This window comes from Chiloscyllium plagiosum, unplaced genomic scaffold, assembly GCF_037043375.1.
Source record: "Chiloscyllium plagiosum isolate Xiang-an unplaced genomic scaffold, Cpla_swu_hap1 HiC_scaffold_31, whole genome shotgun sequence".
Taxonomy (NCBI): Eukaryota; Metazoa; Chordata; class Chondrichthyes; order Orectolobiformes; family Hemiscylliidae; genus Chiloscyllium; species Chiloscyllium plagiosum.
In genome coordinates, this window is record NW_028270169.1 from 40,229,716 (window position 1) to 40,257,648 (window position 27,933).

At 40.9% G+C, this 27,933-nt stretch overlaps 1 protein-coding gene and 1 long non-coding RNA gene across 5 annotated transcripts; one reads left to right on the forward strand and one right to left on the reverse strand.

Moving 5' to 3' along the window:
* The first annotated feature begins 95 nt into the window (after nucleotides 1–95).
* On the forward strand, nucleotides 96–20,348 carry caspa (caspase a). Of its 3 annotated transcripts, none has more exons than XM_043718665.2 (9): nucleotides 96–628; nucleotides 7,003–7,275; nucleotides 8,516–8,563; nucleotides 9,501–9,616; nucleotides 10,148–10,324; nucleotides 11,012–11,246; nucleotides 13,434–13,562; nucleotides 16,121–16,230; nucleotides 17,478–20,348. In XM_043718665.2, exons 1-9 carry the CDS (start codon nucleotides 616–618, stop codon nucleotides 17,568–17,570), a joined length of 1,194 nt encoding a protein of 397 aa, XP_043574600.1. In that variant the 5' UTR covers nucleotides 96–615; the 3' UTR covers nucleotides 17,571–20,348. The 3 variants fall into 3 exon arrangements, with proteins under 3 accessions (XP_043574600.1, XP_087833588.1, XP_087833589.1); XM_087977462.1 differs by lacking the exon at nucleotides 96–628 and adding an exon at nucleotides 6,823–6,880; XM_087977463.1 differs by lacking the exon at nucleotides 96–628 and adding an exon at nucleotides 6,823–6,880 and having other exon boundaries at nucleotides 8,519–8,563.
* Nucleotides 2,792–27,933, reverse strand: LOC148141906 (uncharacterized). Of its 2 annotated transcripts, none has more exons than XR_015752378.1 (3): nucleotides 27,767–27,933; nucleotides 17,377–17,514; nucleotides 2,792–3,108 (listed from the first exon to the last, which is right to left on the reverse strand). It is a non-coding gene; the product is annotated as an uncharacterized LOC148141906 (long non-coding RNA). The 2 variants fall into 2 exon arrangements; XR_015752379.1 differs by lacking the exon at nucleotides 2,792–3,108 and adding an exon at nucleotides 8,489–8,612.

Here is a 27,933-nt window from a genome sequence, read left to right on the forward strand (position 1 = left end):
CACAGTTAGCTTTTGGAGTCTGATGAGTTTAGAAGTGAGAGGCTGAAAAGTTGTGTGTTTCCATCTTGTTGACTGGGAGGGAGAGGGTTGGCGTGAGTGAAACACACCTGTGAGGGTACTCAGAACAAAAGACAGAGGGAGGTAAAAGCGATAGATATGTATAACAGGTGTAAATGACAAGGGACAATGGGTCCAAGTGAAGCCAGCGACGTTGGGGTGGGATAAGGAGATGTACAATCAGAATGGAGGATAGAGGTCATGCTCACTTTGCTTTTCTTGTACAAGTTCCTTTTCCTGAAATCTGTCCGCTTTGTCAACGCCTTCTTTTGTCGTCATATGCTAAAGTGTATGTATATATATATATATATATATACACACACACATAAAGGCAAGCCACCTCTGAGCTTATTGTTACCTGTTTGACCTTTCAGTGGGGAGTCTGGACTGGTGATCGAGTCCTGTGTTTAGGGGCTGAGGTGCTAAACTTTCAGCCAATCGGAAATGGGAGCAAAATCGAAAGTTCGCTTTGTCTATCGGGAGACCGGAAAAAGCTGAGCGGGAAAAAGGTTGCCTTGAGGAGACGGACTTTCCCGTACAGTGTGCTGACAAAGAAGGATGGAGGCAGCAGGTAAACGTAACTGGCGTAGAAACGGTATTCGGTCTCGGATTTCTCCCAACGGGGCTCGGTTGCCACTAACACTGAGCGATCTGTTCACGGTGAGCTGACGGAGGGAGAACATTCGTGGGCAACTCATTGAGTAACATGGCTGTTATTGCGCTGGAAATCTGCTAGGTTTCCTGGCCAGCACGGCAGTCCAGGTAGATTTGTGCACAGGCTTCCCCTGAGCATTTGCACTGCCGTGTATTTTTTTTTAACAAAAAGCATCAAAACCCGGAGGTGTCTGTATGTAACCTAAGTGACTGCTTTTACTGTTCAGGCTAAAGCGCCCCCAGTAAACCCAGCAGAGTCTGAAACGGGAAGTGTCAGTTAGTCCAGTGAATTCAACGTCAATTTATGCCCAGAAAGCGAAATAACGATGAATAAATATTAATAAAGAAAACAGAAAGAAATGCGGATGCTGGAAATCAGAGGGTCACTGGACCCGACACAATAACTCTGATTTCTCTGCACAGATGCTGCCAGACCTGCTGAGCTTTACCAGCAACTTCTGTTTTTGTTTGTACATAAATTACAGAGAGATAAACGATCTTTTAAACCTTCACAAGTAATGAAAATATGAAAGAATGAGCCTTGTAGACATGACCCTTACTGTAACAGCGCATGACCAAGGAGGTTGGAGTGGAGTGTGTCGGGTAACTCTCATCAATGTCCTTTATAACCTGAACATGACTTTCCAATATTCCTGATGAAGGGCTTTTGCCCGAAACGTCGATTTTGCCTGTCCTCGGATACTGCCTGAATTGCTGTGCTCTTCCAGCACCACTGATCCAGAATCTGGTTTCCAGCATCTGCAGTCATTGTTTTTACCTCCTTTCCAATATCCCTTACGACAGGCTGATACGAAAGGAGAAGTTTGAAAGTGTGGGCGGCAAGGTGGCACACTGGTTAGCCAGTGGGGATCCAGGTTTGATTCCAGCCTCACACAAACTCCTGTGTGGAGTTTGCACCATCTATCTCCCCATGTTTCCTCCCACAATCCAAATATATGCACATTATGTGGATTGGCCATGATAAGTTGCCCATAATATGCAGGTGAATTAGCCATGGGGAAAGCAAGGTTACAGGCAAAAGGGACAGAAGAGTGGGTCCGGGTGGGATACTCTTGGGAGGTTTGGTGTGGTCTTGATGGGCCGAATGACCTGCTTTCACACTAGGGATTCTATGAAAGTTAAATGGGATTTGCGGTGAGCTGGTAACATGGATACAGAACTGGCTCAGTCATAGAGGACAGAGAATAGCGGTCAAAGGGTGTTTTTCTGACTGGAGATCTGTGACCAGTGGTGTTCGGCAGGGATCAGTGCTGGGACCTCCTTGTAATTATATATAAATGATTTGGAGAATAATGACACAAGGATTGGGGGAACTGTGGATAGTGAGGATGATTGCCAGTGGATACAACAGTACATAGATAGGCTGGAGACTTGGATGGAGAAATGGCAGTTAACCTGGAGTTTAATCTCGATAAATGCAAGATGATGCATTTTGGAAGATCTAATGGAGGATAGCTGTATACATTAAATGGCAGAATCCTTAGCAGCATCAACATACAAAGGGATCTAGGAATGCAGGTCCGCACTTCCCTGAAGGTGGCAACACAACTTAAATAAGGTGGTCAAGAAGGCATATTGGCATGCCTAGGGCATGGATTATAAAAAGTTGGGGGCAAGTCATGTTGCAGCTGTATAGAACTTTAGTTGGACCGCATTTGGAATATTGTGTATGGTTCTGGTCACGAAACTACCAGAAGCATGTGAAGAATTTGGAGAGATTACGGAAATGATCTACCAGGATGTTGCCTGGTTTAATGCTTATTGGCTGTGAGGAGAGATTTGACAAACTTTGTTTTAACTTGAACGTCAAAGGATGAGAGGCAACTTAATAGAAATTTACAAAATTATGAGAGGCATGAATAGGTGGAGTCTTATTCTCAGGGTAGAAATTTCACTTACTAAGGGACTTAGGTGTAAGGTAAAAGGGGGTACATTTAAAGGAGATGTGCGAGGAAAGTACTTTACATAGAGATAGGTAAGCCTGATGTAGGCTGGGAAGCCCGGATCAGGATTCGGGCGGTAACGTGCGGTAGGTGAAGGAAAGTTTGGACTCTTTTTAAGTTATATTTCCTTTATTTCATTCTAAGCTAATGTGAATGGTACTTATATACAGTGACAGTACACATTTTTCATTGTACTTTATATTGAATACACATGACAATAAATTTCTCTAACGTGGAATGTGCTTCCAGAGGAGGTGGTGGACGTGGATACAATAGCAGCATTTAAGAGGCATCTTGACAGATACATGAATAGGCAGGGAATAGAGGAACACTAACTGCATAGAGGCAAGAGATTGTTAGTTTAGGAAGGTATCTTGTATTAACACAGTCTGTTCCTTTGCTGTACTGTTCTTGTTCTTTGTACCTTAATGATCTAGGCATGAAGATAGGTAGTATTAGCAGTAGTTTCACAGATCACATGATAATTAGTTTAGTAAGTATAAAGGCAGAAGGCGTTAGACTATAGGACAACATAGATAGGCAAATTGAATTTAATCCTGATAAATATGCATTTTAAAGGAACTAACAAGGCAAAAGAGTACACATTGAATGGTGGTACCCTAAGAAGTACAGAGATCAGGTTGATTTTGGGGTGCATGTCCATTGATCCATGAATGCAACAAGTTAGGTAGATAAAATGGTAAAGAAGGTGTCAGGGATACTTTCCTTTATTGGTCAAGACATTGAAGAAAAGTAAAGGAGCTTATAATGGAACCATTGATAACATTAGTTAAACCAGAGCTTTGTGCAGTTCTGGTTAACACTCTGTAGGAAGAACATGACTGCACAAGAGGGTGCAGAGGAAATTCATCACCATATTGTCCAAGCTGAAGCAGTTCAGTTGTAGAGGGAGACGAGAAAGACTGAGCTTCTTTCCCTTAGAGCAGGCAGCCTAAGGGGGGATCTGATTAAGGTGTACACTATGGTGAAGGTTATCGATAGTGTAAAGAGGAAGTAATGTTTCCCTTTAACAGAGGGGTCAGTAACTATGAATCACAGTTTTCAGGTAAGGAGCAGGAGGTTTAGAGTAAAGTTGAGGAACAAATTTTTCACCCAAAGTCTGGAACTCACTGTTGAAAAGAGTTGTAAAGGTGAGCACCCTCAAGGCATTTAAGAAGCATTTATCTGAACACTTGAAATGCCACAGCATAAGAGGTAAGGAAAAGAGGGTTAGAATAGTTGGATGTTTGATCACTGGTGTGGACATGATGGGAAAAGGGCTTTTTTCCATGCTATAAAACCTTTATGACTCATGCAAAGCATAGCAGTGTCGCAGGCTGTGCATGCTCCGTGCAAGATTACTTTTACAGCTGAAGGACACATCTATGTAGAGGGAACAAACCAGATATGGAGTGGAATTGCATAAGAAATGAAGACAGCAAAACCAAGTCTGGCTGTATAAAGGGGTAGTTCCATCCACAGAAGACCAGAGATCACTGGGAGTATCCTTGTGTCAGACTGCTGAGAGATCAGTAGAAGAGGCTTTATACCAGTAAGAGTTGCTAGTAGCAGACTCTGGGCAGTTACACTCAGGAGAAGCCTAATAAACCATTTGGTGCGGTTAAGGTCCAGAACAAACTGTCTGGTGTAGAGAAGATAGTGAGGATGCTGGCTTGTATGAGAAAGGTAACCATTTTAAGAGATTGTGTTTCACTAAGAGTGGCTAAAGAGCTAGAAATGCAAGAGTTGGTGCTAGAAAGCAGTCTTGCTTCAGGTGAACATAGTCTCAGGAGAAGCGATTGAACCACTGAGAGTTGAGCAGACATTGAGGCTGTTGGAGTTGGAGCAGTCTTGGGAGAACTTCAGAGTCCGTCTGGATCTTCAGAAATACAGAGTTGAAATCCCTTCGTGAGAAGACCAAGTGTTAACAAGATTTTGTGACAGACAATGATCAGTAACATCTGGATGAGTTAGTCATTAATATGTGGGATCTATCATGAACGCAGCTGCCATTCAATGAGCAGTGTGTTATGTGTGGCCACAAGTTTCCCTATAATGTACATTTACTTTGTTATGTCTGAATATTATAGTACAGAATAGATATTGTAGATCGTTTATCTTTTGACTTTGTAGAGGAACACTTATTTTCCTTGTGTTTAAAATTGTGGAATCTTTTGGTTTTATTCCCTTAGAATGTCAAAGACTTGGATTCATATCATGAGTACCTTCAAAGCACCTGTCCATAAGGCACAAGTCAGGAGTGTGATGACATATTCTCCACTGCCTGGATGAGTGCGGTGCCAATAAAACTCAAAAGCTTGACACACCCAGGAAAGGACAGCCTGCTTGAATGGCATCCCATCTTTCATCTTCAACATTACTGACACAAATTGGTAGCAGTGTGCATTGTCTACAAGATAGATTGCAGCAACTTGGACAGCATTGACCTCCCACCTAGAAAGCTAAAGTCAGCAGATATATTGGAGTAGTACCGCCTATAAGCTGAACTCCACACTACAAAGAATCCTGATTTTGAAATCTATTGCCATTCTTTCACCGACACTAGTTCAACATCCTCAAGCTCCCTCCCTAACAGCAATGTGGGTGTAACTAATCCCATGAGCTGCAGTGGTTTAAGAAGGCAGCTTGTCACAGCCTTCTCAAGGGCAGTTTAGGATGGGGGATAAAGAAACTAGCAGCACCCATATCCCATGGACAAGTAAAATACAAGTACCTAGGATTTCAAACTTTGTCCATTTTAAACTAGTCCCTTACCAGATTATACTCTGAATCATAACAAGGAGCAAAGTGATGGCACCTGCTGCTGACCTCACATTAAGTTGTCTACAATGATCCAGTAGTCTCTGTGCTCCAGATTCCCCTTTTCTCGGTGTTAAGATGGATCCCGAGTCAGGTCAGGGGAATCTCCAGACATCCAGCAACAATAATGATATCAAGCAGTAAGCTGCCAATCTAATTGCAACATTCCCACAGACAGTAAATCAGGAAATAAAATACGCTGGTTATTCTTCTCTTGTAGAAATTCTACACAGAACAAAGTAAAGTTTAGGATGTGCACATTAGAAGCTGAAATATTATTTTTAAAAGTTTAAAAAGCAGGCTATTTAAGGCTGAGATGAGGAAGAATTTCTTTACTTGGAAGATAGTGAATGTTGGGAATTCTCTACCTCAGAGGGCTGTGGAGGCATTATTTTTGAGCATGTTCAAAGCAGAAATTTCTAGAGAGGGATGATACCAAGTGATATGGAGATAGTTTGGGAAGGTGGTATTGAGACAGGTAGTCAGCCAACATCTCATTATATGGAGAAGCATGATTGGCTGGATGGCCAACTTGTGTTCCTGTGTTCCTTTATTTTATTAATTTAAAAAGTTGATCTTGCACAAAAACATGAAATTAATTTTCTGAGATAAAGTTACTCAGCTGAAGTTCTGACTAGGTATGCAATTAAAATCCCAGTTATGTCTTATTAGCAAGGCATAACTTTCCCAGAGATTTTTGCAATGATATTATAATGTAAAAGCAGGATGTTTAATCAGTTCAGTAATTTCAAAAGATTACAATTTGGAGGGAATTTCCATCCTGTAGAGAAGAAGGAACTACAGACAGCAGCATCTGAATTTCTGGGTCTAAACATATTAGAAATTTCTGTCAACTTCACAGGATACTGCCAGTAAATGCTGACTATTTCGCCATTATTCCAGTTGTGAAATATGTATGCATGTGCAAATGGAGGACTGGCTTGTCTCATGTACTTATTTATTAATAGAAAAAGACAGAGCGTATCTAGAAATGTAGAGCTAAAGCAATCCTGAATGAAGGAGCATAATCAAGACAAGGGATATGTGAGCAGGGCTAAGCTACACTGCATAAGCAGGATCAAAGGTAGTGCCACACAGAGTCCAAAAAGAACAGAAGAAGCTGATTATAAATAGTGAGTGTTAGATGAATGATGCTCTTCCCCTTTACAACATCCAGCTGTCTAATTAGCATTGTAGATAAACCATTGATAAAGTGTACAGATAATGCAATATTATCTTTGGATTAGCACAGTTGATAATATTCTACACACTTGTCATGTCTTTACAATTCCTCTGTTCACTGACTCTGCGTTATAGGATTTTACAAGTTCTCCATTCACTGATGCAGTACAGTATCACACATCACCGTCATTTCTTCCTATACAGTAAACAACACTTTAATAATATTCCATACGTTAACCTGCACATCTATATCTAACTCACCTGGATTGAAGTTAACTATAAGTAGAAAAACAAAAACCATCAAAGTTTATTGTCTTTATTTCAGACCAGAGACTGAAGCGCCTCAGAACAGATTTAGTGAATAGACTCACCAAGGGAGTCATTGATGATTTGGTGGATGAAATGCAAGAGGCGAGTGTAATCAATACGTCGGAATCAGAAGAAATTCTCCAAGCGCAAGCAACAACAAAAAACAAGGCTCGATGTCTCATCGACACCATTTCAAGAAAGGGACCCAGAGCCAGTGAAAAATTTATTGACAGTCTGAACAAAGCAGACAGAGAGCTGTGTACAGAACTGAGCCTTTGTCTGGTAAAAAGTAAGTGACAGAATATGGGAGTGGTGAATAACTATGACCAACACATTCAGAGTAGGAATAAAATTTAGAAGTGGGAGAAAATATTCAAACTTCAGCCAGTAAACAAGAGAAACTGTGCTCATATACTAACCAGGGGGCCTGTGTGCTCAGGTGCTAACAATTCTCCAAACTAGGCTGGGGGTTGGAATTGCTCACACATTACCATCTCTAACCATGAGACTGTGTGCTCAGATACTAATAATCTACAAACTAGAGGGGGGTACTCAGAAGCTAACAATCTCCAAACTGGGAGCATGTGTGCTCAGATACTAACAGTCTCCAAACAGCCTGGTTTATATTCACATAGTAACAATCCCCAAATAAGGAGTACTTTTACTGACAATTGGGAATTGTACAAAACTTTGATAATTGCAACTGATAGCTAGATCAAATCAAACAGAACAGAGATTGAAACACAAAAATACTGGGAATATGCAGCAGGCCTGACAGTATCTGTGAGGCTAATATTTAATATCAGTGATTCTTTGATAACGTGAAATAGTGAGCAAATTTATTCCAGCTGGAGAGAGGTGGGATCTTACCTGCTGAATTGGGAGCCAAGACAGGACAAGAGGTAATATAGACTTAATGATACAATTCCTAAAAAGGATGCAGGACCAGAGGCACCAGGAGTGTATGTACGTTGATCTTTAAAGGTGGCAAGATGTAGTGAAAGATTGGTTAGCAAAGTATTTGGGATTTTGGGCCTAGTACAGTAGAGCCATTCAGTACCAAAGTATGGAAGTTACACTGAACCTTTATAAGGTTCTGTTTCACCCAGCTCTAGTCGTCACACTTTAGGAATAATGTGTCAGCCCTCATAGCATGTAGTGGAGATTTACCAAAGGAATTCTAGTCATCGGATGATTTAGTTACAACATTTGGTTGGAAAGACTGGGGTTGTTCTCCCTGATGCAAAGAAGATTGAGGAAAGATTTGATAAAGGTGTCCGAGATTATTACAAACTTAGAAAAGGTAGATAAGGGCTATTCTACTTATTAGCTCTATGTACAAGAACTAGGTGACAAAGTTAAGATTGTAGGCAAGAGATGCAGGGGGACTGTAAGGAAGAACTTTTTAATGCAACTAGTGGTAATGTGGATGGAAAAGCATTCAATCATTTTTAAAAGAAATCGGATGGGGATTTGTTGTGTTGCAGTATCTTGTGAATTCTGTCTTGATAGTATTTCTGTTATTCCAGCAGATGCATCAAGTTCTGATCCAAAGCAAACCTCTGAGACTTCAGCAGGTACTGTATCTTATATATTTTCCTGTGCCTTTGTTTAATGAAACACTATCTGTTTGGGAAGATGGTGGAGTAATGTTAGTTTCACGGGAGAGTATTCCATGGTATGGGTTCAATCCCACCACAACAGCTGGCGAGATTTAAATTCAATTAATTGAAGAATCTGCAATTGCAAATCAGTTATCAGTGATGATGATGATGAAACTATCATTGCTTATCACAAAAACACAATCAATCTCTCCTGGTTCATTTAGGCCATTGATCTCTGCAGGTGCTTACCCATCTCTTCCAGGCAGGTTTCACCCTGAACTGCAAATTCTGACCAAAGTGCTACTGCCTGTACAGCACCTAGTTGTTTACAAGAGGTGGAATTTCTTCTTATATCTTTTCTCTTTGAATTGATTTATGACCATGAATGAGATAACACTTTTTACATATCAGTTAACAAATTAAACTATGGATGAGGCGCAGCACATTTTTAAAATCATAAGCCATAGTCCACTAGTCTCCTTTAGAGAGGTACAAGTAGTTATAAGGCCAAGGGGCACCACTCTAGATCAAGCATGGCTGACCAGGAATTTCTCCTGTGCCGACTGTTTGCCAGGGATGGACTAGCAGGTTGATTATTGGTCTGTGTTGAGCACTCTTTCTGTGGTCAACAAGCTTCTGAGTAGAACTTCAATCTGGAGCTTCTGGCTGAGAAGTAAGTGCATTATCTATTGAGTCCCAAGACCTCTGCACATTAAGGACTGAAGTGTAAATTGCACTGCTGCCATGATCTCCCTGTGTGGATTTTTTATTGCATATCTATTTGTGTTGCATACAAAGTACTGACATTCATATATTTCATTTGAAACAAATCGTTGAATAAATCTGAGTATATATGTGCTCCCTTTTGTAAGTAACATAGAATCTGATTCTCCATATCTGTGCGCTACAGGTATTGGATCTGTTGTCCCAACCACTTCCACAACACCAGAGGTACCCACATCTGATGAGTGGATAATTCCATGCACACAACAGCATTATAAGGAGATTTCTCAGAATACTGGCGAGGTACCATACTGATATCCTGAGCTATCGTAATGTTGAAGATTGAACATCAGTGCAAATGCCTTCTGCTGTTCTATATTCCTGAGCTTTGATGAGACATTTTATGTAGTGCTGATTGTTGAAATTCCTGCCAATCTATATCCAAGTAGAAATCCTCTTTTTGCACACTTGGGTAATGTCGCTGAATTGATTCCATGTTTGGGATAGGTGACTAGTTGGTTTTGGGTTTGAGATATACGATGTAATTGGGTCCATCTTTGGGACGTATGTCTGGATTGATTAGAGCTTGTTTATGAAGTTAGTTGGTTCAATATCTGGGATCTGTGTTTGGATTATTCAGATACTTGGCATATGTGACTGGATAATTTAATGCATGCTTGGATGGGGCCTAAATTTATTGATCTTTGAGATTTATGATTGAATTGATTTTATTTTGGATTGGATTACTTGATTGGATTGTTATTAAATTTTCCCATCTCAGTAAATAATTCCGTACTGGTTAAAGCCAAAATACAACTGTAATTTATTTTCCAGGTATACCAGATATTGCCAAAACAGGACAGGAAACGTCTGGCTTTACTGATTAATAACATTGATTTTGAGGAACCTGCAATGAAGAGAAAAGGTGCAGAGGTGGATGAAAAACAAATGCAGAAACTGCTGAATGGCTTTGGCTACCAAGTGGAAAAGCACAATAATTTAACAAGCGAGGTAAATGTTAATGTTTGGAATGTTCTTAGCTTTATCTGATTCTTGGAACAAACGGCTGCAGCCATTTTTGTAATAGCAGACATAACACCTTAAACAAAACTTTAGCCCCAACTGGCTGATAGTTATTAGTCAGATGATTTTTCTTTTAACCAAACTATTTCCAATGGAAGAAAAGAAAAATCTTGACAAAATATGTTAACTCCTGACTCATATAACCACATTTCTTGAGGAACATCCAGTAATTGTGACACTTTGGGTAACTAAATATTCAATATAAATATATTATTACACAGCATAAACTTTTAATGAATAAACCTCTATCTTCCAGTACACTTAACTGTAATGGGCATTTGCCTACTTGTCATGAAAAACTGCACAGATACAGAACAATACAGTATCCATAATGGACTTACTTTAGATATACAATATAGAACATGGTGGTTCCTGCAATTCTTCTGCCAAATGTTCCAAGAGTTCTAGATAGGGCAGGGGGTGTATGGCACAGTAATTACTCTGTAATGGCCGTCTTTATGAATCAAATTGATCCTCAAAAATTCAGCAACTCTTTGTTAATATTACACTTATCATAAATGACAATTTCTTTTTACTATATATGGGATCTAGTGGAATTCAGACTGTATCAGTGCTGCTCAAAAAAATATTAATGTACCATGAATTGTGTTTCAGGAAATGAAAGAAGCACTGACTGCATTTTCAAAACGAGAGGAACACTTACAGTCTGATAGTACTTTTGTTGTTCTCATGTCCCATGGGCTCCGAGATAAAATCTGTGGCAAACTTCACAATGAGGACAAGGAAGATACTCTTCACATCGACAATGTTTTTAACATTTTAAACAACAAGAACTGCAAAGGCTTGAGAGGAAAACCCAAAGTTATCATTGTGCAGGCATGTCGAGGAAGTGAGCATCCTTCTATACCATTATGCAATCTAATCGTACAATGTGTGAATTAAAGGAAGTGACAGGTTTGATATTAGATGCTAGCCAAAATTGTCTATCTGTTAGAGAATAGCAACTCCTTAGTATATTACTGAGAACAGAAGCCCTTCTCTAGAGTTTAAAAGAAATGTTATCTATATTATAGGGAAATATGTTTTAAATATTAAGTAGAGAAACCAGTTCTAGGTGTATTAGGGACTAATTTTGTTATTTTCATGTCATTTTATTTTATTCAAGAAGACTAAATTGCAGTGTATCTAGTATTTAAACATGCATGTATAGACAAGAAACGATGACAAAAACCAGACAAATCAGCAAATAGCAGGGAAGTGGTGGACAGGATATTAAAAAATGAGTAATATTGAATTAAAATTACAAATCAATACACCAGTCCTACTTTATGAAAACTGGTGTGTACTTAAGAGTCGCAGCTCCTATGTGTGTTAGAGAATACATATAAGGCACAGCAGATTATATGTGTGATCCAACAAATAACAGCTCTCTATCAATATAGAGAGTAGCAGTATGATGTAACCCAATTTCGCCTTAAAAATCAGGGCAATTATTTTGTTGAACAGATACTGAAGTGGGTGCAGTACAAATAAGATGAGCCTGTGTGCATGTCTGGATGCAGCGCACCATTTTGGTCTTAACTGCAGATAATTTGAATTTACTGCTGCTTGCAAAACCAGGCTCAGCACTCAAGTGTTGATTGGACACCCTTATTGTAGTAAGAACCATGTATGTTGCTCCTTACACTTGTTTCAACTGAAGGTAAAGAATTCTGTGAGGTGTAACAAAATTATTCCCTAATAGAGCTAGAGCTGGCTTCTCTCTTTCATATATAGGACGTCTATTCCCTATAATACACACAGCATTTTTTTTAACTACATAGACACGTTCTTTGTGAGTATTACTCGATGTCCTGCTGGAAGAGGTCCAGAGAAGGAAGTATGTCTTGTCATCACATTGGAATTAATACCTTTTCATGTTCAAAAACTCCTAACCTATTCCTGTAGCAGCTAGTGTTCCTCTTCCTCGCCTCACATCCTCCTTCCTATTTCCCAGCCAGACTAAGGATCCCTTAGCCAGATGCCCTGAGGAAGCACTTCCTTTCTTTTCCTGGAGTAGCACAGCATTTCCTCTTTTTATGTGAAACCCTCAAATAATTTCTCGCTTAAAATATTACTGGAATGATCTTGAAGCCTTGCAAAATGCCCAAGTGCCTTCCATTGTGTTTCAGAGTTTCTATTCAGACCAGTGGTAGCAAGTGAACATGAAATGGGAAACATCCTGTTAGGTAGTGCTTAAAGGCCACATCAGTACCTTGTATACACTTAGATAACTAGTTTTTAGTCGACCCATCAGCAGTAGCAGACATTTTATTTGGAAAACAGTCCTTGAACGAGCTTTCGAACAGCAAATCCTAGTACATGCCTCAATTTCTTTACAAAGATGGCATATTGGGCAAACCATGCTCTTTTAGCTGAATGTTCCATCCTGACCATCCCAGAAGATTGTCAGTACCTGAATGCACTGCCACCACTTTCCTATATTTCCCCTCTCCTCTCCTTCCTTTTTGTAGATTCTGCAGAAATAAGGTCAGGGTATAAAATAGGCCAGTGCTTTTCAACCAGTGTGCCATGACAAGATGAGAAGTGGATTTCAGGGAAACTGTGACACTTCCTGTCTGTGCTTCTAATCTCTTCCAGAGGCTTGTGTTCCATTTTCCATATGTAGATTGGTACTGCGCCTACAGTATGAAATAGTGGGTGCACCATGGAATTGTTTGTCTCATTGAAGTGTGCCTTAATACTGAAAAGGTTGGAAAATAAATTCAATTTTTTTTTTTGTAAATGCTCAATTCCATATTCACATTCAAGGGCAGACCAAGTAAACAGTGACCAGGCAGGGGGTCAGTCAATAACATTATCACATGACAGCTACAGTTGATTTGGTGGCATTTTGTACTGAGGTTCAAGTTCCACCTCCTCCAGAGGTGTGTACTACCATCTCTGAATAGGTTGATTAGCAAAGGTCTGGACAATGTAATTGAGAGAAAAATAATAAAGATGATCAGTTCTAGTTGTGTGTTGTGCATTTGAAGTGAGTTAATATCCATGAGCAATCTGTGCTGTTTCTTTGTAGCCAACCTCGGCCACGCCTATGTCAGTGATTCTGTAAGTGGTGAGCCCATCTCTGATTATGAAGAAGAGGGTCCCTTTTGCAAAGTACACAAGGAAAGTGATTTCATCTGTTTCTGCTCCAGCACCCCAGGTAATTATGCTTAACCAGTGTTAATAAGCTCTGCTTCTCAGTGCCATGGCCAATAGTTCATTTCAGACAATGGGGTGCGGTCGTTAGAAAAGGCAATGTCATAGTTGAATGCTGACAACACACAGACATACCCAACCGTCACTTCTCTCGACTCTTCCTCTGAATCTAAATTGTCAGAATATTCATCTAACACCCTGCGCTGGATAAACAGAAATGTTCACCTCCTAAATATTGGAAAGACTGATGTCATTATCTTTAACCCTGCCAAAATTGTTGCTCCATAGCCACCAATGTTTCCCTGCCTGAAGTTTAAACAGATTCTTCATAACTTTGGTGTCATAGTCAATCCAACGTAAATTTCTAACCACACATTGTTACCATCACTAAGATCTCCTATTTCTAACACTGTAACATCTCATAAATTCATTGAATCCCTGCCATGCAGAAAGAGGCCATTCAGCTTTAAAATCTTCACTGACCCTCCAAAGAGCATCCCATCTAGACTCCAGCCCTCCACCCAATTCATATAGCCCTGCATTTCCCATGGCTAATCCACCAAGCCTGCACATCCCTGGACACTACAGGGCAATTAAGCACAGCCAATCCACCTAACCTGCACATCTTTGGACTGTGAGAGAAAACCAGAGCAAACTATGCAGACACGGGGAGAACATGCAAACTCACCCAAGCTTGGAATTGAACCCAGGACCCTGGCACTGTGAGGTAGTAATGTTAACTGTGCTGCCCCTAACACCTGATTGGGCTCCTGTCTCCCTGTAAATTATCTGCTGCTGAAACACCTATCCACACCTTTGTTTAGGCTTGGTTATTTGAATACATTGCTGCCCAACTTCCAATTTTCTACCTAAGGGGAGAAAGTGAGGTCTGCAGATGCTGGAGATCAGAGATGGAAATGTGTTGCTGGAAAAGCGCAGCAGGTCAGGCAGCATCTAGGGAACAGGAGAACCGACGTTTCGGGCATTAGCCCTTCTTCAATTCCTGAAGAAGGGCTAATGCCCGAAACGTCGATTCTCCTGTTCCCTAGATGCTGCCTGACCTGCTGCGCTTTTCCAGCAACACATTTCCATCTCCATTTTCTACCTAAGCCCAGTAAACATCATCCAAAACTTGGCTGCCTATATCTTAACTTGAACCATGGCTTTTGCCCAAAACGTCGATTTGTCTGCTCCTCGGATGCTGCCTGACCTGCTGTGCTTTTCTAGCACCACTCTGATCTAAACTCTGGTTTCCAGCATCTGCAGTCCTCACTTTTGCCTACTTAACTTGAACCATATCCCATTCTTCTGTCATCTCCATGCTTGCTGACCTCCTAGTTAAGCATTGACTTACTTTTTAAATTCTCAGTCTTTTTACAAATCCCTTCATGACTTTAAAACTCCCTTTCTCTGTAATTCCCTTCTGTTAGGTGCTTTTTGGATATTTTACCTTAATAAAGGTGCTATAAAAGAGCTGTTGTTGTGAGATGCCAACAATCTGAGAGAAATGCAGAGATCAGAGAGTGACAGCATAGATTCAAGAGAAGTGTTTGGGATCTGAGAGACTGGTTGTACACAAGATTTAAGATTTGCTCATGCCTACTCATGATCATTGAAGAAGTAATTTATCTCATAGTGGAACCTTGCTGCATGTAAATTAGCTGCTATGTTTCCTACATTATAATTGTGACTACACTTTAAAAGTACTTTGATAAGCTTTGAAGGATTGTGAAAATACAAATTATATTCTTTTCATGAGACGGAACAGCTTTCTATTAATTAAAATAATGTTTGTTTTTAGAGATGAGAAAGAAATTTCAAATCCTGTTTATACCTTTATCTTATTCTGCCCTTTAGAGGGCAGAATAAATTGGGAAAGTGCATGATGTTCTGAATTGGAATGATTGTCTTAGGCTGTGTAGGCTGTAAGGCCTAGTTGTGTTTAGCATTATTTGTTTTTAAATTGGAGCGTCGGAGGCTGAGGGGTGACCTTATAGAGGTTTACAAAATTGAGGGGCATGGATAGGATAAATAGGCAAAGTCTCTTCCCTGGGGTGGGGAAGTCCAGAACTAGAGTGGCATAGGTTTAGGGTGAGAGGGGAAAGATATAAAAGAGACCTATGGGGCAGTGTTTTCACTCAGAGGGTGGTACTTGTATGGAATGAGTTGCCAGAGGATGTGGTGGAGGCTGGTACAATTGCAACATTTAAGAGGCATTTGGAGGGGTATATGAATAGGAAGGGTTTGGAGGGATATGGGCCGGGTGCTGGCAGGTGGGACTAGATTGGGTTGGGATATCTGGTTGGCATGGACAGGTTGGACCGAAGGGTCTGTTTCCATGCTGTACATCTCTATGACTCTAAAGTTTTTTGTATCAGATGGTTATGAATGTAATGGCAACAAATGGAATGATTCTAAGTCAACAGGATTGAAGGGCTCACCAATAATTTGAATAGTAGGTGAAAGCGTCAAATTCAGTTGAATGTAATGGTTACTTTCTCTCAATCTGTATGACAGGAATTCTATCATTATCAAAGAGCTGTTGTCCCTTTTGCTTTGCAGACAATGTATCCCTTAGGCATATACAAAATGGCAGCATATTCATCCAATCGTTAGTCGACAAAATGAGGCAAAATGCAGCGAAGTATGATATTGAGGAGATTTTTTTCCAGGTAAGAAAGCAAGCGTATCTATTGAAGGAGCTGACGGAATTATTGGAAGCAGAAACAGTCCTTTACTCTACAGTAGGGAATACTCCATAGCATATAGGCAAGAACCTGCTTCATGGCTCTGCCAATGCTACTGTCTAATCACTTGCCAGAGGAGAGTTTCCCCTCACATGTGAGATATGCCTGAAGCTTCCCAGCCATGGCTCCCACCAATATGCGTGAGAAATCACTTGTGGAGAAAAATATGTGAACTTCACCACTACTCCCTACCCAATTCAGCCAAAGATGCTTTTTACACACTATCTCCTGAGTCCAATATTCATATCTGATTCCCTCAGAGTCCAGCACATTGGAATCTTAATGCTGGAATTAGCTAATTATTGTTTAAAGGTCCAGCTCCATCTAGACTTTCACATTACTTTAGAAGGCAATAAAAGTGATTCTTTAACCTTCTGGTTTATCTTTTGCCCCTCAGATTACTGAAATACTGAGTGCAGCATCAATGTAGAAAATCATACGATTTCCCTACTGCAGCAGCAATGGTTCCATAGGCTGCATTATTGACACACAACTTCCCTCTTTCCTGCAAGATTCCTAAAGAATCCCACACCCTTTCATCAGAGCCCTGATTACAATCATTTCTTCTTTTGTCAATGTTTGTTGTATTTTCATGTTTCGAGGTACTTTTGGAATAGATTTCAGTGAAAAAGTGTCACTGTGATGCTCACAAACTGTCCAAGATTGCCCATGGCCTTACAATATTTTATAAAAATGGCGAACTACCCCACCTATTCAAATTAATTCCAAACATTACAATTTTCTCTTGTGTTGTAAGTGGGATACCCAGATAGAGAAGGATGTGTAATCTCTCACTTCCTCTCAGTGACAAAAAAATGTAGTTTCAAAATCATTCTGTCTGCCGTTAGTTTTAAACTAACGTTTTATGCGGCAACATTACTATAGAGTGACCGCAAACAGTAGAAGTACATGATGAGGGGAAAACATGTGGAAAAGAGCATGTTAATGTAAGACTGGATCAGTGTGAACAATCAGCAATAAGATAATAAAAGATGGTGAAATACTGAAAATGTGCAGAAGGTTTATGTAAGGATTAGGGAAGTGTACAAAATGGCGCCTATGTTGACGTACCATGTGAAACTGTAGGAAAGCACATCCACAAATTGGTTCACTCTGTTAAGCACTGTGGCTGTAATCTTAGTAACTGGATTTCTGCGTTTCTCCCCTTTCAGGTCCAAAAGTCATTCCACAACTTTGCAAAACAGCTGCCTGTGAAGGAGAGAGGCACACTCATGAAGAAATTTTATCTATTTCCTGGTATCTAACATATCAATTTCCAGAAGTGAACCTCAAAGTCTGACCCCACATCTTGCAGCAGAATTACAGATCAAAATTCTCTTCTGATCTGCTACTGGCACGGCAAAACATCAATGTTTGTTTGGAGAATTATTCTTTAAAACTTTGGGGTAGAGAGTTTAGATTGTGATGGAAGGGGGAGGTAACACTTTACTTAATGTGCTGAAAACAATATGATGTATAAGGTTAACTATTTCTTTGGATGTTAACTATAATCATGCTAAAATGATTAATGCTTTTATTTGCTTTGCTAAAGCATTAGTAAATTCCTGTAGCAAGGCTTGAATAGATCAGTGCATTGTTAGTCTGAACAATTTACAATCATGTATATCACTGACACACTATCAAACATGTTGACCTGCTCAGCCAACAGTCAGACCCTACTGTTTGGAAACTTTCCAACAAACCTGAGGGAAAAGTTCATTCATCCATCCCCTGCTTTTAACCTGATTTCCCTGGTATGACTTATCTCCATACTGAAGATAATTTTAAAGATACTATTAGGACAGGATTTGTCCTTTGGTGTCAGAGTCATGCAGCATGGAAACAAACCATTGGGTCCAACTCGTCCATATTGACCAGGTTTCCTAAACTGATCTAGTCCCATTAGCCCCTACATTTGGCCCATATCCCTCCAAACCTTTCCTGTCAATGTACTTGTCCAAATGTCTTTTAAATGTTATAGTTGTATCCAACTCTACCACTTCCTTTGTCAGCTCGTTCCATACACGACCATATTTTTTACTAGAACTTGGACGTCTGTTGGATTTCTATCATGAGTTTTTAGTTTTCTTGCTGTCATTCTGAACACCTTCCTCATGATGCTGTATACGCCAGTCAATCAATAATGATCCTTCCATCTCAGCACAAAACGCAACAGAAACTGCCCAGTTTCAGATTCTGATGCCAATAGGAAGTGCAGGTGCTGCATTAAGATTCAACACAAGCACACATTTGTTTCTTCCCAAAAAATCCCAAGCTCCCAACCCCAGTACATCTTTGGAAAAGGAGTAGCCATTCGACACATCAAATCTGCTGCAATGTTCAGTTAGCTAAAGAGGGATATAATTGCCTTAGAGTAGGTACGACAAAAGTTCACTGGTTTGACTCTTGGGAGGAGAAAGATGGCTGCAGAGGAGAAGTAGAATGAAACTGTATCTTCTCACATTTAGATCACCACATTGAAATATTAAAATTCTTAGAAGGTTTTTACTGAGTAGATGTTGAAGGATGTTTCCCTTGGCTGTGGAGGTGAGGTTAGGAGATATTGATTGAATCAGGTTTAAAGATCATCTGAGTTGAGAAAATTTTCTTCCCTCAAATTTCTGAATTTTTGGTATTCTCTCCCCCAGATGACTGAGAATGCTTCGCTAAAATGTATATTCAAGACTGAGATTGTTGGATTTTGTAGAATGAGAAAATCAATGAATAAAGGGGAATGAGGGAAAATGGAGTTGGTATAGAATTTAATCAGTGATCATACCAATTGGCTGTGCAGGCCTGAAGAGCTGAATGTTCTACTGTGGCTTTTATTTCATAGAATCCATAGAATCCCGACAATGTAGAAACGGGACCTTGGCCCAACAAGTCCACACCCACCCTCCGTAGAGTATCCCACCCAAACCCATTCCTCTACATTTACTCCTGACCTACACATCCCTGAACACTCTGGGCAATTTAGCATGGCTAATTCACCTAACTCACATATCTTTGCGAGGAAACTGGAGCACCCGGAGGAAACCCTCACAGACACGGGAAGAATGTGCAAACTCCACACACAGTCGCCTGAGGCAGGTCCCTAGCGCTGTGAGGCAGCAGTCAGTGCTGCCCTATATCTTATGATCAGCTAAACCATGTCTGCAGCTGGATATGTTTCCTCACATCAGCTCCATATCTGTTGATATCTTTATCACCCACAACTCAGTTGATCTGAGACTTAGAAACTCCAAGTTAGCCAGCAGCCATAGTCTTTCCAGAGTGAGAATTCCCGATTTCTCCAACTCTTTTAAGTGGAAAAGTGGCTTAGCTTTCATTTTGAAATTATCCATCCTCCTTTTTACTTGTTCTAACATAGCAAATATTTTCTCTACATCTACCCTATTGTATTATCATGTGGAGGTGTCAATGTTGGACCAAAGTCAGAAGTCACACGACACCAACTCAAGGGAGTACAGCTGATTTATTGAACCTGTTCTCCTGTTTAACTCTAGCCATTCTGGTGACTATCTCTAAGACCAGTAGATCCTTCCTAGATTGCAGGGTGTAAAACTGAATGCAGTATTTCAGGTAAGATCAGATCCAAGATTCTGTACAACATGTACATTGTAATGCAAGTACATGGCTAACATTTAATTGAGGACACAGCAGAAACTCAAATGCTGCAATTCTTCAGCTGAGCAAATGGCGACTGGAATGAAAAGCTTTGGCAGCAGGGGGCAGTCACTGCCAGATTTTGCCTGTTTGTGTGAAGTCACTCGTAGTAACTTTGTCTGTTTGATGATGTGAGTCTGTATTTACATTGCTACTTTTTACAGAAGATCCCAATCTATTTCCTTCTCAAGGAAAGTCTTCCAATGGTTGGAAATAATTGAATTGTTGAACCCAACTGTTTTTATTTTTGTTTTTACTGGCTCATCTGAATGTTGATAAAGCTTGTTGTTAAGGTAATTCATTTGCTATTTTTGCTACTAATTTTTTAAAATAATAGTTCTGCCTTTTAATAAAGATAGATGTTGAAATTTCAGTAATCATGGTGTAGTTCATTTTAATTGTTTAGGTGTTGAATAGATTCAGAAATATGCCAACAAACTCTTGGTGCATAAAACTAGCTGAAATGTTTGTTAATTTATTTTTCCCAAAACTGTTTCAGTTTAGTAGAAGGAATTCCCTCATGACCTCGTGGTTGCAGAATCATACTGTCAGGATATTGAATATCATGTACCACCATCTTATGGTGGGGCTACTCCAAGTCAAAAGTAGCCTTTCACCAAAATGCCTGGGGCTTATGGAGAACTGACCGATCTTTCACACTTGAACAGGTTTGAATACCTGCCAGTGGACCTTTTACACTGCTAACCATCAGTTTAATGTTGATTCTGAAAATCTTAAGGTCAAGATAGGCACTTCTCTCCCGACAGTGCCCCTCCATCTTGAACCTTAGTCAGAAGAAGCAAGGGCCCAGAATGTCTTCTGCATGGGAAACTTCAATACCCATTGCCAGGTATGGTTCCAGTAATGACTGAGCTGGTCCTAGAGGATATCATTGCTGGGCTGCCTTTGGCACTGGGTGCGAGGAGTAAAAAGTGGAAAAATCTACTTGACCATGTCCTTATCATTCTGCCTGTCACAGATGCTTCTGGCTGTGACCACTGCTCAGTCTTTCTGAAGACAAACCCCAGTCTTCATGCTGAGCATATCCTCCATGTTATCATTGTACTAAATGAGATTGATTCAGAACAGATCTAGCAGCTCAAGTGTTGCCTTCTGCGAGGAGTTGCACGTCATTTTCAGCTGCTGTATTGTATTGTGCCACTGCAGCCTCCCTGTCCTCCCTCTATTCAATATCATCAAGACAAGGGAGCAACCCTGTTTCAATGAGAGTGTTGGGGAATATGTCAGGATTGAATGAACAAGGCATACCTGAAGACAAGACAATCTGGTGAGGCCATAACACAGGACTGAAAGCTAGTCAGCAGAAGCAACATGCCATAGACCAGGTGACGCAATCCCTCAGTGAATGGATCAGATCAAAGCTGTGTAGTCCTGTCATGTCATAAATGGTGGAGGCAACTAAACAGCTAACTAGAGGAGGATCCCCCATGAACATGAACAGCCTCAATAATAGCAGAGCTGAGCTTAAAAATGTGTTGCTGGAAAAGCGCAGCAGGTCAGGCAGCATCAAAGGAACAGGAGAATCGACGTTTCGGGCATAAGTCCTTCAGGATTCCTGAAGAAGGGCTTATGCCTGAAACATTGATTCTCCTGCTCCTTTGATGCTGCCTGACCTGCTGCGCTTTTCCAGCAACACATTTTTAAGCTCTGATCTCCAGCATCTGCAGCCCTCACTTTCTCTTAATAGCAGAGCTGAGCACATCAATGTAAAAGACTCGGCTTAAATATTTATGATCATCTTCGGCCAGAATGGATGATCTGTCTTAGTTTCCTCCACAGGACCCAAACAAGACAGATAGTAGTCTTCTTTCACTTTGATTCATTCCAAGTGATATCAAGAAATGATTAAATTTACTAGCTCTTGCTCTGACAACATTGTTAGAGATGAAGAAACTGCAAATGCTGGAATCTATAAAATAGATAGGCAGGAGGCTGGAAGAACACAGCAAGCCAGGCAGCATAAGGAGTGGGAGAAGTTGACATTTCAGGTGTAACCCTGCTTCAGGACTGGGGGTGGGTTTAGGGGGAGCTGCAGATAAAGAGGTGGCAGGGGCAGGGTGGTGAAGTGGGGATAGGTGAAGACAGGCAGAGGGTATGACCTGGTTGGTCAATGGGACGAAGCTGCGTACTAATTTCTGCCAGTTTTTCTCATTATAGCTTTGGTCTGAACATGACTAAACAAAATCATAACATAGGATATAGGAGTAAGAGTAGGTAATTTGGCCCATCCAACCTGTTGTATGAATCAATAAGGTCATGGTTAATCTGGTCATAAGTCACATGACACTAGGTTATAGTCCAACAGATTTATTTGAATTCACAAGCTTTTAGAGTGCTGCCCCTTCACCAGGTGAAGTGGCATTTTAAATCTATGCTCTGTCATTCCTGTTCCTTTAAAGAACAAGTACAGCATTTTCCTATCTACTCTATCCAGGCCAATTATGATTATGATAGTAAATTTCCTCTCAACTTTCTTCTCTCTAAGGAGAACAGTTCCAACTTCTTAAATCTAACCTCATAACTGAAGTATCTTATTCCTGGAACTGTTCTTATAAATCGTTTATGGACTCTCTTCAGTGCTTTCGCATCTTTTCCATAATTTGGCATCTATAACTGTACGCCAGCTTAGTGCTGGTGCTGAGGCCTCAGATATTTCCAGTCTGTGTTAGTAACTTAGGCGTAGAGACAGTATCTAATATAATGTATCAAAGTTTGTTGGGTAGAAATGCAAATGTGAAGATGACAGAGTACAGGGTACGAGACATTTAAACAGTCTAAGTGAGTGGGCAACAAATTGGCAGATGGAGTATAACGTGGGAAAGTGTGGACTTATTTCATTTGATCAAAAGAATAGAAATGCAGAATCTTTTTTAAGTGGTGTGAAACTTATAAAATGTTGATGTTCTGAGGGACTTGTCAAAACCAAAAAACTAGCATGGATTTACAGCAAGCAAGTTAGGAAAGCAAATTATACTTTGGCCTTTTTTGCAGGGCAGGTTAGAGTATACAAGTAAAGAAGTCTTGCTTTGGTGAGAACTCATCTGAAATACCTTGTTAGTTTCACTCTACATGTTTAAGGAAGAATATTGGAGACTGCAACTTATGAGTGCACTGAATGTTCACCAGATTGGTTCCTGGAGTGAGACGGTTGTCCAATGATGAAAAGCTGAATAAAATCAGTTTCCACTATATTTTCTGGGGTTTAGAGGAATAAAGGGTGGTCTTACTGAAACAGAGGTTGTTTCCCCTGGCTGGGTTATATGGAACATGGGGGCAATTCTGGGTTGGGCCAGAATTCAAATCTGGTTTGTGCCTTGAATTTGCACCATCTTATGGAAGTAATTTTGCATCAGTGTTTACTGTGGAAAAAGACATGGAAGGTATAGAATGTAGGGAAAATAGATGGTGATATCTTGAAAAATGTCCATATTACAGAGGAGGAAGTGCTGAATGTCTTGAAACACATAAAAATGGATAAATCCCCAGGACCTGATCAGGTGTACCCGAGAACTCTGTGGAAAGCTAGAGAAGTGATTGCTGGGCCTCTTGCTAAGATATTTGTATCATCGATAATCACAGGTGAGGTGACGGAAGATTGGAGGTTGGCTAACATGTTGCCACTGTTTAAGAATGGTGGTAAGGACAAGACAGGGAACTATAGACCAGTGAGCCTGATGTCAGTGGTGGGCAAGTTTTTTTTTAGATTAGATTACTTACAGTGTGGAAACAGGCCCTTCGGCCCAACAAGTCCACACCAACCCGCCGAAGCGCAACCCACCCATACCCCTACATTTACCCCTTACTGTGGGCAATTTAGCATGGCCAATCCACCTAACCTGCACATCCTTGGATTGTGGGAGGAAACCGGAGCACCCGGAGGAAACTCACGCAGACACGGGGAGAATGTGCAAACTCCACACAGTCAGTCGCCTGAGGCGGGAATTGAACCCGGGTCTCTGGCGCTGTGAGGCAGCAGTGCTAACCACTGTGCCACCGTGCCGTTGTCTCCTGCTTTCTATTTATATCTTTCTCCTGGATGGGGTTCCTGGGGTTTGTGGTGATGTCAGTTCCTGTTTGTTTTTTGAGGGGTTGATAGATAGCATCTAGATTGTTGGAGGGAATCCTGAGAGACAGGATGTACATGTATTTGGAAAGGCAAGGACTGATTAGAGATAGTCAACATGGCTTTGTGCATGGGAAATCATGTCTCTCAAACTTGATTAAGGTTTTTGAAGAAGGAACAGAGAAGATTGATGAGGGCAGAGCAGTGTATGTGATCTATATGGACTTCAGTAAGGTGTTAGACGAGGTTTTCCATGGGACACTGGTTAGCAAGGTTAGATCTCATGGAATACAGGGAGAACTAGCCATTTGGATACAGAACTGGCTCAAAGGTAGAAGACAGAGGCTGGTGGTGGAGGGTTGTTTTTCAGACTGAAGGCCTGTGACCAGTGGAGTGCCACAAGGATCAGTGCTGGGTCCTCTACTTTTTGTCATTTACATAAATGATTTGGATGCGAGCATAAGAGGTATAGTTAGTAAGTTTGAAGATGATACCAAAATTGGAGGTGCAGTGGACAGTGAAGAAGGTTACCTCCGATTACAACAGGATCTTGATCAGGTGGGCCAGTGGGCTGAGAAGTGCAGATGGAGGGTGTAGGTTTGCTCGCTGAGCTGTAGGTTTGATATCCAGACGTTTCATTACCTGGCTAGGTAACATCATCAGTAGCGACCTCCCAAGTGAAGTGAAGCTGTTGTCTCCTGCTTTCTATTTATATCTTTCTCCTGGATGGGGTTCCTGGGGTTTGTGGTGATGTCAGTTCCTGTTTGTTTTTTTGAGGGGTTGATAGATGGCATCTAGATCTATGTGTTTGTTTATGGCATTGTGGTTGGAGTGCCAGGCCTCTAGGAATTCTCTGGCATGTCTTTGCTTCGCCTATCCCTGGATTCGCTATGTAGATGACACCATTGTCATCACAAAATGAAACAAGATAGAAGAGACGTTTAACATCATCAACAACACCCTCACCAGCATAAAGTTCACCAAGGAGGAAGAAACTGACAACAAACTCGCATTTCTGGACGTCACAGTCGAAAGAAAGGACAAGGGAGAATTACAAACCTGCATATACAGAAAACTGACAAACACTGACCAAATACTCAACTACACCAGCAACCATCCCAACACACACAAACGAAGCTGTATCAGAACACTATTCCAACGAGCCACCACACACTGCAGCACAGAAGAACTTCGAAAAACAGAGGAGAACCACCTATACGACATATTCAAGAAGAACGGATCCTCAAAAAATACAGTCCGCAGATTCCTCAAGAACAAACCACGACAAGCAGACCAAACACAGCCAGAAACCCTAACCACCTTACCATACATCAAAGAAGTTTCAGAAATGACAGCCAGACTACTGAGATGCCTCAGAATTCTAGTAGCACACAATCCCACCAACACTCTCAAACAAAAACTAACGAACTTAAAAGACCCAGTACAACCCATGGACAAAACCAACGTCACCTACAAAATTCCATGCAAGGACTGCCACAAACACTACGTAGGACAGACAGGAAGAAAGTTAGCCACCAGAATACACGAACACCAGCTAGCCACAAAAAGATACGACCCTCTCTCCCTCGTAGCCCTACACACGGATGAAAAAAAACACCATTTCGACAGAGACAACACATCTATCCTGGGACAGGCTAAGCAAAGACATGCCAGAGAATTCCTAGATGCCTGGCACTCCAACCACAACGCCATAAACAAACACATAGATCTAGATGCCATCTATCAACCCCTCAGAAAACAAACAGCAAATGACATCACCACAAACCCCAGGAACCCCATCCAGGAGAAAGATATAAATAGAAAGCAGGAGACAACAGCTTTGCTTCACTTGGAGGTCGCCACTGATGGTGTTACCTCGCCAGGTAATGAAACGTCTGGATATCAAACCTACAGCTCAGCGAGCAAACCTACACCCTAAATCTCAACCTGAGCTACAAACCTTCACAAACCTTGCAAAAAAGTGCAGATGGAGTTTAATTTAGATAAATGTGAGGTGCTGCATTTTGGGAAAGCAAATCTTAGCAGGACATATGAAGTCCTATGGAGTGTTGTTGAACAAAGAGACCTTGGAGTGCAGGTTCATAACTCCTTGAAAGTGGAGTCACAGGTAGATAGGATAGTGAAGGCGGTGTTTGGTATGCTTTCCTTTTTTGGTCAACGTACTGAGTACAGGAGTTGGGAGGTCATGTTGCGGCTGTACAGGACATTGGTTAGGCCACCTTTGGAATATTGCGTGCAAATCTGGTCTCCTTCCTAATGGAAGGATATTGTGAAATTTGAAACGGTTAAGAAAAGATTTACAAGGATGTTGCCAGGGTTGGAGGATTTGAGCTCCATGGAGAGGTTGAATAGGCTGGGGCTGTTTTCCCTGGAGCATCGGAGGCTGAGGGGTGACCTTATAGAGGTTTATAAAAACATGAGGGGCATGGACAGGATATATAGACAAAAGTCTCTTTCCTAGGATGAGGGAGTCCAGAACTAGCGGGCAAAGGTTTAGGGTGAAAGATATAAAAGAGACCTAAGGGGCAACTTTTTCATGCAGAGGGTGGTATGTGTATGGAATGAGCTGCCAGAGGAAGTGGTGGAGACTAGTACGATTGCAACATCTAAAAGACATCTGGATGGGTATATGAATAGGAAGGGTTTGGAGGGATATGGACCGGGTGCTGGCAGGTTGGACTAGATTTGGTTGGGATATCTGGCGAGCATGGACGAATTGGACCGAAGGGTCTGTTTCCATGCTGTACATCTCTATGACTCTAGTGAATGTTGTGGTAAGCTTGTAGACAAGAGTGGAGGGTGTGAATATTTAAACAGATTTATGCGTACAGATCCAGCAAGCTGCTTTCTCATGGAAGGTGCTGAGTTTTTTGTGTGGTGTTGGAACTGTCCAAGACATGTAGAAATATTCATTCATTCTCCTAAAGTGTTTCTTAGATAGTATTCAGGTTTTGGGGCGTCAGGAGGGGAGTTACTTACAGAATAGTTCCCTGCACTTGTAGACATAGTTTTAATCTGGCTGGTCCAGTTAAATTTCTTGTCATTGGCAATCTGAGACATAAATGGTGGAATAATGGTAATACCAAGGGGAAATGGTATTTTCTTGTATTGAGCAAGATCAATGTCTAGCACTTGTGTGATGTGACTTCCAGTTCTTTGCTGATGTTCAAAAGTAACCTAACTGGGTACTAGTTGACTGGGTTGGATTTGTCCTGTTTTATATGTACAGGGCGTACCTGTGAAATCAGTCACTTTACTGCAAAGATGCCTGTGTTCTAGCTGCACTGGAATAACTTGACTGAGAGTGCAGGTAGCTATGGCGAGACTCCAGCACTGCAGCCAGGATGTTGTCGAGGTAAATGGGGTCTTTGATGCATGTGATGTTTTCAGCCATTTCTTATAATCACATGCAGTGAATGGAATTATCTGAAGATTGGTATCTATGATGGTGGGAGTTACCAGGCATCATTGAGAGGATTTCAGCAGCAGCAAAAGGTACACAGAAATGGATAGAAATATAAACAGACAAAGAAAGACAGCTAGCACAGGACTGTTGTGCAAATATTATTATTATTAAAATGTTTTAAACTTTTGAATTCCTCAAAATGATCTACCAAATATTTTCTCAAAGGATTTTAAGAAAATGCAGGAAGAAGGAGTTTCCATTGACTGTAATTCCTTGCACCTTACCTTCTCAAAAAACAGCAATTAGAATCAGTTTGTTCAGGAACCCACAGTTTTTGCAACCATCAAACTGTGACTAGGTACAATGATAAATATCTGACTGGAATTGCCCATCCTGCGTTCACACCCTTCAAAATTTTCAGGAAATAAGCAGCATTAAAGTGTTCAAATGT

Bases quoted from the DNA above. Each gene is read 5' to 3' on its own strand.
- caspa (XM_087977462.1), top strand. From the start codon at position 6,838: ATGCAGTACAGTATCACACATCACCGTCATTTCTTCCTATACA. The intron at 8,564-9,500 runs GTACTGTATCTT...TGTGCGCTACAG, and splicing joins AACCTCTGAGACTTCAGCAG to GTATTGGATCTGTTGTCCCA. The intron at 10,325-11,011 runs GTAAATGTTAAT...ATTGTGTTTCAG, and splicing joins ACAATAATTTAACAAGCGAG to GAAATGAAAGAAGCACTGAC.